A 13,588-nucleotide genomic window follows, 5' to 3' on the forward strand; every position below is an offset into this window, starting at 1 on the left:
GTTCAGAGTCTGTCATTTTAATAAAGCAATATTCTACCTGTAAATCCTGAGGCTTTCGACTCTCAAGGTCTGCTGAAAAAATCAGATGTGTGCTGTTCAAACTGTCGTTAACAGATTGGATACAGGTCACATATGGGCAAAAAAATCTGATTTGGGCCCCATTTGCCTCCGGTCAGAATGTAACCTTAGTGTAATTTTTGCACATCCGCGGGCTGGACTGGACCCTTTGGCGGGCCGGATTTGACCCCTGGGTCCACATGTTATAGAGCACTTAGAACTGTCAAAATCTAGCAGTCATTTACAATTTACTGCATGTTATAATTTTGCTACAATGGCTTCTTCTCCAGCTTCTAGTACAGGTGTGAGTGAAATTACTGTAATGACCCAATAAAACCTATAAAGCACAACATCTCAGCTTTCAGAAACCACTGGAATTTTTCCAATTGCACAAACAGTAAAAGAGTTACAGCAGTGTTTTTTAACCTTGGGATCACCTGAAATTTCTAGTAATTGATTAAAAAAAATACTAATAAAAAAATATATGGTGAGTTGACAGAGACAATTCTGTTGGGTTTCTGTAAATTGGCTTAGAGTCTGGTTTTGGCCAACTCTATATATAAAGTGTCATGAGAATACTTTTTGTTGTGATCTGGTGCTATGTAAATAAAATTTCATTGATTGAGTGATTTGATTGGTTTTCCCCTGTAAGTCGCTTTGGAAAAAAGTGTTAAATGCATAAACATAAACAAAAACAATAAATAAAAGACATGATAAACTGTGAAGCTGAAACTGAAGCACTGTGGTACTGTTTATCTTTCAAATGTTCATTGTGGTCAGTTTCAGATGCTGCAGCTCTTTCATAATTCATAGTTTGAGTTATTGTTAGTTCAGTATTAATTGTCAGCCTTGTAAATCTAAGCTGGACTGACTGTACATATCCTGACCAAGGAAAATAAAATTCTTACTTTGTGCAGTAATCTACACCTGGATTTACTGCCTCCATTCATAATAATATACACTAGTCAACATTTGCTAGGGATCAGGACTATAACTTTGCTATATTTGGGGATGTAATTCTGGAAACTTGAAAATTTACTTTCCCAGTGGAATACAGCCTGTGGATGCGGATGGTGGCCACACACATTATTGACATCACACCGTATGTGTTTCAGAACATTCTGAGTGGTTTCAGTGAAAACAAAATTGGAAGAGTAATTGTTGCAAACTCTAATTTCTAGGGTTGTATCACCCTTTTGCCAGAAAGTGCAATAAAAATTTATGTTTTTTTTAACCTTTTGGTCCATTTTTCTTTACATGACTAGCCAAAGTACACACATAATATATGAAGTCACCCAAAATATTATACAACATCAATTATTGTGCAAATATAAAACTGATCCCTAGCAAATGTTGACTAGTATACATTATATGGGCTAAAGGTCGTCTAAAATTAACATTTATTTGCAACATAGTATAGCAAAGTATTACATGATCAAAAACAAATTTATTTTCGGGAAAAAAAAAAAAAAAATCTTCGTTTTGAATGTCTGGGGGTCGCTAGAAATGTGTGATGTTAAAATGAGGTCATGAGCCAAAAAAAGGTTGGAAACCACTGAGATACAGCCATCCAAAATGAATATGTGCAGGGTGTATCAGCGATGACACGTCAGGTTTTAAGGAGTTAAGAGGTCAGCACAATGCGGCTTAAAAAACAGACACGTTGGAGTAGAAAATTAAACTAAAAAGTGTCTGTAAAAACAACACCAAACAGACCAGTGAACGTCTCTTCCTATTAGGTTAGTTGTCCTTCACCAGTGATCATGGCTGCGAGGCAGGGTCAGGAGAAAAGGCACCCAATCCCAAGACACTATGATGAAACTGTGACAAATCAACTCATTCTTTCACTCCAGATCCTGCAAACTGCTGTGCCACGGGATTTCAGCTTCTCTTTGAGTTTGGGAGCCAGTGAATCTTGCGACTCAATGGTGTTCATTTCTCTAATCCAATCCCTGTATAAAACCTCCCTTTGAACGTCTACAGAAAAGCTCAAAGGCAGCACATATCCCTCCCTCCGTTCGCCTGCTCTCTGCCTCTCTGATCCACACTCAGTGTCCGACGCACAAGCGCTTGGATAGAGCGGGGATAGAGCAGATCTAATTAAGTTTGCTGATGGTGAAAGTGATGATTATTCCGCAGTAAGAAAGGAGAGGGAGGAAGAGGGCAAAGACGATAACGAAAATAACTGCAGGGGGCTGAATACACCCTCCTCTTCCTCCTCCTCCTTATTATCATCATCATCATCATCCTCATCCTCATCCTCATCATCATCATCGCCACCGCAACCCTCATTAAACTAATTATTCACATAATTCAAAGTTTTTTTTTTTTCTTTCTTTCTTATTCTTTCCCGCTGAAGACAATACCCATTAACATCCCACATCTGCATCCGCACATATTACTTTATATATATATACATATCACCTCTGCATTGTTTTCTTAATTGAGTTTTGTCACGTAATCTTGTCTTTTCATGAGGATGCTATATCATGCGTAAAACACCTTATTTGAATTCAAATGACTCTAGCTCGAATTGGTTTCTTTCATGCAGTTCGTCACTTTTAAAAGGAAAAAAAAAAAAAAAACACAAAACACGACTGTCACTTCAAGGCGACTGATAGAAGTCGGCGTGCGTTGCTGTTTCTTCGTTCAACTTTAAATCTTTTCTTTTCATCTGCATTATTCACACCCGCAGGTGACTTCCATCGGGTTTCTATAGAATGGCGCATCTGACTCCGTTGCGCGTCGCCATGCTCTGACCATCGCATCATCCAGCCTGCCTCCCTTCACAAGAACACCTCCTACTCTCACTTCCTCCAGTTACGTCCCAGCCAACCGGGAGTGCGCTCGCTGCTAGAATAAATTAAATTGCGGCGGTATGGTTCAGGAGGGAGGGAGCGAATGCCATTCACACATTCTGCGCGCTGGGAGTCCACGAACCACCAGCAGCATCCACAGCTCTCCGTGCGCCCTGCGTGCGCCCCGAGCGCGTCTCTCCAATCAAGGCAAGAAATGACTTAAAAGACAGTTTACACTCTGGTCCCTTCTTATACACTCAGAAAAGACAGAATATAACCTGTATTTATAAAAAAAAAAAAAAAAAAAAAAAAAAAAAAAGCAACTAGAGTACCTGGAAGCTTTGACCCCGTGCGCTCTTAAAAAAAAAACAGTGTCCGCTGCGACTCATTCCGTTGGACTGGACTACATACCTTCCTACCGCGCATCACCGAAGACTCACCGCTGGAAATATGCAACTGTGAAGAAGAACGGAGCGCGCAGTTCGGAGGCTGGATGTCATCCTCTGTTTCGCTCAAGTTGCGCTGCCCCTAATTGTGCGTCTGATCGCATTTGAGGCGATAAGTGTCCCCGAAAAGCCCTTTTCAATGTCGCCTCATCTATGCGCTCAGCCGAACCTAACTTCAAGGTCCTTTCGGTGGATTTTGCGGAGACTAATACCGACCCGTGGAGGACCACAACACTTACAGAATAAGGTAAAAAAGTACCGCAATCAACTATTATGATATATTTTATTGCGCACAAAAAGCTATTACGCACACTAGAAATGAGCCATAAAAGTAAATATTTACTCTTTAGGGTTTAAACTGTAGAGTCGGACTTTGCCATCATGAGTATCCGGACCCATCCATCGTGGACTGATGCGGTTATTCTTTATTATGTTGCTTAACTCCTCTCTTTGTGTTTCTTTGCATCCTCTCCACATCAGGACTCATCTAAAGTGCAGGGAGAATGAGGAGTCACCGGGGCCGGGGGAAACAGCATGACTGGCCCGTGCATCTCCGTTAGACTGGCGACCTTCATGTTTCTATGGAAGTGGTTAACACTAAGCCTGCTCCAGATCTGGGTGTCAGGGGCCGGGGCGGCGGACTCTGGAGGGTCTGGCTTCAGCGGCTCCACCGGGCCCCTGGGCTGGCTCCTGTCAGACAAGGGTCCTTTTCACCACTCGCAGGAGTTTGTTGATTTTACAGAGCGCTACCAGCAAGGATTCAGCACCAAGTACAAGATATACAGGTAAGGAACAGTATGGGAATGGTGCATGTGAGGTAAAAAAAACTGGATAAAAAAAAAAGAGAGAAAATACTCATGAAAATTCCATCACTCCTCAGACTTAATTATGGGAATATATATATATATATATATATATATATATATATATATATATATATATATATTTTTTTTTTTTTTTTTTTTTCCTGCAGGAGATCCCATGATCATATTATAGTTTCCTGCTACAAAAAGATGCAAATATAGTAGGTGAGAAACAGTGGGATGGGCTTTGAAAAGAAGACTTTAATGGATTTAAATGAAAGCTTGGTGTGTTTTGTAAAGACGCAGGGTTTCTTTGGCTGCCACTGCTTGTTTCCTCTATTGTGGGCAGAAGAAAACATATGGTTTAAGTTTGATAGAAAGCCTCAGAATGCTGCGTATCAGTGAAAACTCAAAGTGAAGATACCGCAGGAGGGTCTGAGCAAAGCAGCGGGATGTAACAGATATCTGACTGAGCCAGTTGATGTGTGACAGTGGGTAGACAGGATGGTTTCTGAAGTGTGTGGTGTGAAGTATAGTGGGTGTGTGCTTAGAAGCAGCAGGGTATTGTTTGAAATCTTGCTACCATGACATTTTTTATCGCACTTTCCGGAGACAAGAGAAAGAAATTCAAGAAAAATAATAGGTATTTTAAGACTCACGCGCCCACAAATGAATCTGCATGATATTTAGCAGTTGTCTAAATTGTTTTTAATTTTAGTCCAGGGGGGTCATGTGTCAGGAATACCATTCTTAGATGCAACATGAAAAGAGAAATGTCTAATCTCCAGCATTTCAAACTAGACTTTTCTTGTCAGTGTGAATTGATTCATACACTCAAGAAAATGTAACAGCAGGAAACCCTGAATGCACCTCGCAGGCTTTAATTTGAAGAATACCAAAGTGCAAGTGTGGGTGTGTTCCTTCCCTTTCAGTTTTTGTTCTTCTTTGGATAAAAACCTCTAAACCTCTGAAACAATGAGCTCCTTTAGGTCGTTCAGTATCGGTTTACAACAGGGAGACTGTTGGAGGAGTACTGTGGGAAGGTGTGTTTGGTGGTTTTATCGTCCTATACCTACATTCATTTCACCAATTCCAATACAAAGGCAGCTTTTACATTCTTCTGTTTGTTATTTATTCAAGAGGCATGTGGTTGAGACATCTTTCTGTTTCTAATGCAGTACTGTTCTCCAATGGGAAAATGCTGCTTTATAAATTTACTGTGAGTATTTGTTGTGTAGGTGAAGCCTTGCGTGGTAATAAATTCCTTTTACCCATAAAGACCCAGTGCTACTTTTGTGGCAGTTCCTAAAGTAATGGATCGATCGATTTATCACCAATTTTTTTTGATAATACTATCCTTTGTATTATGCATTTTTTGGTGTAAATCATGTATTTTCCTGTATTTAATTCACAGATCATGTAGTTGTTCATATATAACTCGGAGTAAATTCAAAGTTAGTTCTATCAAAACAGAGAAAAATGAGCAAAAAGTCACCTTTTCAGTCAAATACATCATTAACTGAACATAAAAACAGTGTCTCCATCCACTGTCATTGATCCAACTCCATGGGTTTTTACTGGTGAATCAATGTAGTAGAAGATGGCGGTGTTTCCACGTTCACTACAGAGCCTCTGAACGTCCAAATGGGTCATATCTGCTGATCATGAAAAGATGACAAACTGCATTTTACACCAATTATTTACAAGTATTGATAGAATTAGTCGATCAACAGGTATGAAACATTTTAGATCAGTAGATGGTTTGTGTCCTTTTTGGCTGTTTGGGTCTTTATGGGTTAAAGTGTGTTGTAGGTTTGACTGTAATTGGGCATGCATGCCAGTGTGTTGTTTTTCTGGTGCATCCGTTAAGTGTTTTGATACTCGGGGATGACAGTGACGCTGTTGCAGTGTCCACTGCCATGCAGAGAATGGGCTGATGCCAGCTGAACTGAGGTTTGACTGACAATGGCATTTAGCAGCTGACAGGGGTGACAATGCCTGGCAAAGATAGAGAATGTTGCGCTGTTGGCTTGCCCACATCCATCACTTCCTCCCTCACTGCCTCTTGTGTCGGCCTCTTCTCTCTGTCTTTCAGGATGTCTCTATACCACTCTTTCATCCTTCACTGCTTTTTTTTGTCTTTTTTCTCAGTCTACACCCTTCCCTGTGAATGCAAATGCAATAAGAAATCATCTCTTCAAAAAAAATATGCGAAAGAAGTGATTGTGATGATCCTAAATCAAACTGAGCATTCTGTAACCTGGAGTGACTTGCATTGATCTTTGTCAGCTAACATTCAGAAATGCAAACTTGACAAGTCTATAGCCCTCCTTTCCCTTGAGCTCCAGTGGCCTTTTCAGTTCCTCCACAAGAATAGAAATAATCTAGTTAATTAGAACAAAAATCCAATAGTAGCTCAAGGCTGAAATATCACCAAAATAACAACTTACACAAATTTCCTACTTTATTTTCAGCTTTTCTTTTTCATGAGAAGCAAGCGTTTTAATCTTTAAGTGTCTTGCACTCATCGCTCTGTCATTCAGTACTAAGCGGCAGAGGATAAGAGTTTACTGAGAAGCAAAGATACAAGTCTTTAAACTGCAAGTAGCTGCACACTTTGTGTATTTGTTCTGAAATGTTGACAGCGACAACAAAACAAGACCAAGAAACAGCGCATTATGGTCATTTATGGGTTGGTTATTGCCTCTGGAATCTGCTCCTGCTACACATAGTCCAAACACTTGACATCATGATAAACTGGAAACGAACTGGACCATCTTCAGTTCAGACAGTTTAAACGAATGTGTGTGGATTTAGGTCGTTGTAAGTATAGATGATGTACAGTGTAAGAGCAGAGGACACACACATGCAGACGTACTGACGAAGCCTGAGGAGGAGCAATAAGAAATTAGTCTTAATTAAGCACCGGGTTAACAGAAGGTTAAATAAAAACACTGAAGTCCAACCTCCACCTCTCTGACTTTCTATGCATGTCTAACTCACATTTTCTCTCTTTTCTCTCCTCGTTCCAACCCCCCCCCCTTCCCTTGTCGAATGATCTCAAACCAATTGCTCTCCCTTGCTCATAAATATTCTCCAGAGCTCAGTTGGCCTTTCCCGTCAGGGGGCAGGGGAGAGGGAGTCGGCGATGCAAGAGAGAGGATTGGAGGAAGTGGAGGGGACAATAACAGACAGTACTACAACCAAAGCTTTACCCCCCCCTACTGGCTGCTCATTACACCATAACAGCTTGTAGCCATTTGTAATTTTAATAAATTATTATTGAAATGAAATAATTAATTAGAACAGAAGTTATCAGATTTTGCACCAACAGCGTTCGCGTCCTGCATTAATAGACTTGTGACTGCATAAGAAAGCCGAGTTAAAAGCTACAAGAGTCACAGTCGAATGTACAAGTCGTTTTAATAAAGCGATATTCCACCTGTAAATCCTGTGTGCGAGAGGCTTTCGACTCTCAAGGTCTGATCAAATATAATAACGGTGGCGACGAATGAACAGATTCGAAAGCAGTGGAAAAACTGGCATAGAGACGCTTAATGATATTACTTCTACTGTGATTGCTGGAAAATGCTAATGTTATCAGGCACAGTGGGAAGTTTTTAAAACACCTTTTTCTTTTTCCTGGCAAGGCGTTCTTATCTCACATCTCACACTAGTTTTGCCGTTTTATTTCACATTAACGACTGTCAGGTTGATCCATATTTCCTCGTCCACTGGATGTTTGGCTCCGTAGCGTATAATATTTGAGAAGTCGCAGCTAAAGCAATTAACAGCATTTCGACTGCTCTTCCTGTTCACACCGATGAACGCATGACTTCCGAGGTATTTTTGTGGGCTCCATGCTGTTGTACATACGTGCTGCGAAATGAACTGATGCCTGCTAAATTTAATAATGCAGAAGGTTGGAGGTTTTGTGAAACTGTCTCTGCGAACATGAGAGGCTCTTCCTTGTGTAGTCGAGCCACATCCACAGACAATAGCATATTAGTCAAAGTGTCAGGTCCTCCTTTCTTCTTCTTCATGGGCCATAACTTTTATATCATGCCTCATCTCCCATGTTTTCTCCTCTCTTTTCATCCCGTCAGCCCCAGTAGCGCTTACATTGACTTCAATTCATGTAAGGAGCTATCTCTTGTAATTATGGAGTGATTAGTGGCTCAGTATTGTGCAGACATGTTTGTATAGTGAGTTGCAGAGGACTGATGGTACAATACCTGGGCTGCTCTGGGTAATCATGCCATTTAGCTTTGGGGGGGGGGTTAGTGGTGGTGGTGGGGGGTACTATTGTGCTTCATCCAGCTCATGTTTATGACTGCTTTTGTATTTTGGATGCATTAGATGGGAAAACACATTTAGAAAAGATTATGAAATGGAGTGAAATAAGTGGGTATACACCTTCATGACAAAGCAATGAAAAGGAGAATGCAATATCATAATGGACCACGGTGGCATTCCATATCATATAAGGATGCAGGAAATAGCAACATTTTAGAATCCAATACTAAACTCTTAAAGCCTTTGAAGATAAACATTACAGTATTACATTTCTCAAAAAAAAAAAAAAAAAAAAAAAAATTGAAGAATTTTAGAATGGCGTTGTTATTATTGTATTTTAATGCCTCTCTGCAGTTGCGAGAATAAGTGACTAATTGAGCGAGCATTTTTTGGAATTACCACGGCACTGATTCATCGGTTGGCTCATTAATTGGGCCAATTACATGGCATTTTCATATTTCATCAGCACATTTTAGTTCTCAGACACGAGGAGATGCTGCTATAGGATGAAAAATACTAACATTATATGGCACTTTGTTTTCGACTCATAATTTAGCAAATTTTTATGAAGTTTAATAGAGTTCTCAGCACCGCTATTAGAAATCAGCAAAATTAGGATTTTATTAGCTAGGAGAGCAGGTTTGAGGGAAAAAAAGAGATGATGGTGCATAATATACTCTGAATTTATCTTTTTTTTTTTTTTTATTAATAGGTTGATGTTTATGAGTTCTAGGCATGCAACTAATTTATTTTATTTATTTATTTATTTTTAAATTTTATTTCGAACATGCAAAGAAAAGAAAAGAAAACAAAGCAAATTAAGACATGAACAAAATAACACTCAAATGGACAGAATCTATCGTCAAGCACATACAAGTCTGAATTTTGCATGGTCGAAAAGGAGTAGGAAGAAGTATAAACTTATTTAATCCTACTCCTCAGTCCTTTTACACCTTTTTTATTAACTTTATACAGCAATTAACCTGTACTATTGCCCTAATTTTAACATTGTACCACAGCAATCCATAATACAGTAACTGAATTATCCACAACATTATATTCGTGTCAGTATGGTCATACAAACAGACTCAACAAATCGAACATTTTCTTCAATAATTAGAGCAGATTTAACAGTACACTATCATACACAAACAAAACAAACAGGCATCATTGTCATTATTAAATACTGTACCTCTCAAGAATCAATTCTTTATATCTTTTTTTAAACTGAATTATATTCGATATTTGTTTTATCTCCACACACAATTTGTTCCACAGTTTTACTCCACGAATGGAGATAATGATAATGATAATTTTAATAATCAATTAATCTGTAGCTTATTTTAATAGCTAAATGATTCATCGGATAAACACTAAAGACTCAATTGTCAAAGATAGGAATTTAACCCAAAGCAATATAGGCTGCAGACAAGTCACTAATGATTACATCCCCACGATGGCTTTGGGTATAGTTAGCAAGCACTAGCCCGCTACCTAGACTTGTTATGGCTAGAGATTTGCAAACTATAGTCTTCAACCACCTCTGGATATAGGCTATCAAACTAGCATTGTATGTATTAGTTCCAGTCAACGATAGGTAATGTTAGTCTTGTGGCTCGATAAATGGAGATGGATGAAAATGTTGGAATTACGACGATAGTGTCTAACTAGCTAGCCAGCTAAAGTAATCACGACATGTAGACCATCTTAAGCTAGGTTTACATTAGGTTCCTGGGGGCCACAGCAGCCCCGTTGCCCGAAACATAGTGCACCATGACCATTTTTCTGTCCGTATTTAAGTTTTGTTACATAAACGGCCCACTATGTTTCGGCCAAACAGGGTTGCCATGGCCACCGGGAATATAATGTAAACCTAGCTTTAAAAATCTGGCCCAGAATCCAAAGCGTCAGCCATGTTGCTCTGTGTTTTCCTCTGTTACTGTACTACACAGTGGGTGGGCATGCCTCAATACTAACATGCTCAAGACCCAACGAATCAACTGCCCAATTTGTTGCCAACTCTTTTAAGAATCGATTTGGATCGATTTATTGATTTGTTGTTGCAGCACTAATGACTTTACATTAACCCTTTCATGCACAAATTATGGGAACCTTAATCAAAATTTTTTCCCCGAGTGTTTTTATTCCTCTTTAGGCATGAAAAAAAACAATGCGATTAAAAATTTTCTTCTGAAAAATAAATAATAATAATTAAAAAATAACAATAATAATTAAAAATTAAAAAATAACAATAATAATTAAAAATTAAAAAAAAAACAATACAAAAAAAAATAATAATGAAAAAAAAAAAAAAATCTTATGACCCTATTTTTCATGAAGTTGCAAAAATGTCCATTCAGCTGGATACCACACGTTTAATTTTTGACACACAGAAATATGTATTTACTGTTAAATTGTGTGAAAGCTATGGGGAGGGCTTGTGATTCTGGGGCTTTATGCTCAGGAGAGATCTACATAATGTTATCAATTCATGCCAGAAAAGATATGTAGTGTCTTAAAACTTTAATAAAGATATGTGTAAAAAAAAAACAAAAACAACAACAACTATGAAAAGAGCAACAAAATCCATGAATATACAAGAGAACAGCTGTAGAATGGCTGTCCACTGTAGTGACCAGTGTGCATGAAAGGGTTAAAATAAAAAAAAAAGAGGTCATTCTGCAAACCAAGCACAAAATAGATCCACTTAAGTAAATAGAGATGATGTAGACATAATATGCAGTGTTAGATGTTCTTTTCATATATATATATATATATATATATATATATATATATGTACAGTATGTATATATAATTATGTATAATTGAGTTTATCAGCTGGAAATAAATGGATTTGACCCAAAGTGATTCTTTGTAAAGTAAAGGATTACATGAGTATATGTCGAATTTCTAATTCAACATATGTTACTTCACTTCTTCTTAAGTGTGTGTACTTCATGGACTAAATACTAACAGTAGTAATGTAGTACTGATATTTGTTCTGTGTCAAGCTTGTTTTGTTTTTTTTTTTTCTTTTATTAGTATTTTCATGGGTTAGATAAGACTGCTTTATTAAAATTAGTTGCAAATTAGTGCACATAGGAAACTACTTTGTAATCAATTCAACTCAGACATTTTTATTACACTCAGTGACAGAATAACATACTAACATGGTAATATTTCCATACAGAGCCATAAAGAGCTATTTGAAACATGGTTAACAGCAAAAGGTCGCTATGGATCAAACACGCCTAAAAATTGGACATCTACTGGGACAAAAGACCTTTAGAGTCATCCAGTAAACCATTCATTTTTAGCACTTGCTCTCTTTTTTCGCAGGGGGAACCAAGTCTGGTTTATTTTTTTATGACCTATTAATGATATTTTACATAACGATGTTTTATTTATCTTCGTGTACCTCGGGAGAAAAGTTCCTATTTCATGGTGACTGGGGACCCAATAAAAAAAGAACAAGAGAGAAATGAACGTAGAAATGAAGAAAGAAAAAATAAATAACAGAAATAAATAGACACAGAAGCAAACAGACGATGACTTTTATGAAGCTAAAGACATAATAGGCTGTTGGTCCGTGCTTTACAGACTGACCTAAATAACTATCCCAAAATGATACGCCTGTTCCTCATAAAACCCTCCTGCTGTGTGTTTGCGATCTCTTCATAATACAAGTAGGTAAAAAAAAAAAAAAAAAAAAAAAGTAATGAATGGACTCTAGTAGCTTGATGAAATCACTGTCACCACATTCCAGTGTTTTGAGAGATTTATGTTCATGTTTGTGTTGTTCATGCTCGGAAACCCATTCAGCTAAATCAAATCTGACATTGCGGCGTGAAATGCAGTTTAACATAAAAGCTCTTGATTCTATCTACCTTGTTTGTAAGCAATTAATTTAACAGAGGTCGGGATAAAGTGGGGATAAAGATTTTCTGCATGTGTGTCAGAGCAGCGGGGCTAAAAGTGTATCTGGAGACAGGGTTTTTTTTTCCCTCATGCTCCAATGACTTGTTCAGTCACATAGTTACATTGTTGTGTAAATGAAACCTTGCGTGGAAATAAATTCCTTCCCAGTGCTACTACTGTGGCAGTTCCCAAAGTAATTAATCGATTGATTTATCACCAATTTTTCTGATGATATTGTCCTTTGTATTATTAATTTTTTGGTGTAAATCACATATTTTTCTATATTTAATACACAGATCATGTAGATCATAGTTGTCAAACATGCGGCCCGGGGGCCAAATCCGGCCCGCCAAAGGGTCCAGTCTGGCCCTGAGGATGAATTTGTGAAATGCAAAATTACACTGAAGATGTTAACAATCAGGTTCACATTCAGACCAATTCAATCTCAAGTGGGCAGGACCAGTAAAATACAATCATAATAACATATACATAATGACAACTCCAAATTTTCTCTTTGTAAATGTAAATATTTTCATGTATTTACACTAAAACAAAGTATAATTTTGCAAAAAATGTGAATAGCCTGGACAAATATGAACAACCTGAAATGTCTGAAGAGAAGTACGTACAATTTTAACGAGATTCTGCCTGATATTAAATGTTTTGTATGTTTGTAGATCCACCGTGATCTGTAAGTTATAATGTAAATGACAAACTGAAGCAGAATATTGTTAAAATTACACTTACTTTTTTCAGTTTGTTCATGTTATTCACATCTTTTGAAAAGATAGTTTGCAGATGTAAACCTTTTCATCATGTCAATTTACTTTTTTCACTCCCAAACATAGAGAAAAGTTTGGAGTTGACATTATTTCTATATTATTATGTTATTATTTTACTGGTTCGGCCCACTGCAGATCAAATTTAGCTGAATGTGGCCCCTGAACTAAAATGAGTTTTAACACCCCTAATGTAGATGTTCAGAAAAACTCCGAGTAAATTCAAAGTTAACTCTATCAAAACAGAGAAAAATGAGCAAAAAGTGACCTTTTCAGTCAAATACATCATTAACTGAACATAAACCCAGTGTGTCCATCCACTGTCATCGATCAAACTCCGTGGGTTTTACTGGTGAACAAGCCCGGATTAACCATATGGGAAACTGGGCAATTGCTCAGGGGCCCGCGACCTCTGAAGGGCCCTGGGTAGCTCGGGCATAACGAAAATATCTGGTTATCTTTTGCTTATAAATGAAACTGTCCGCTGCCCG

The 13,588-nt window shown here is 38.0% G+C and overlaps 1 protein-coding gene across 1 annotated transcript in view; it reads left to right on the plus strand.

Annotated features, from left to right (window-relative positions):
* Positions 1-3,176: 3,176 nt before the first annotated feature.
* Positions 3,177-13,588, plus strand: part of LOC115418349 (BMP/retinoic acid-inducible neural-specific protein 3-like) — a 123,329-nt gene continuing 112,917 nt past the window's right edge. Inside the window, exons 1-2 of the mRNA XM_030132775.1 lie at positions 3,177-3,548; positions 3,782-4,086. Of these exons, the coding sequence (XP_029988635.1) occupies positions 3,836-4,086 (251 nt within the window). The 5' untranslated portion in view covers positions 3,177-3,548; positions 3,782-3,835. The remainder of the gene's footprint in view (positions 3,549-3,781; positions 4,087-13,588) is intronic.

Source organism: Sphaeramia orbicularis, chromosome 4 (assembly GCF_902148855.1).
Source record: "Sphaeramia orbicularis chromosome 4, fSphaOr1.1, whole genome shotgun sequence".
In the NCBI taxonomy this organism is placed as follows: Eukaryota; Metazoa; Chordata; class Actinopteri; order Kurtiformes; family Apogonidae; genus Sphaeramia; species Sphaeramia orbicularis.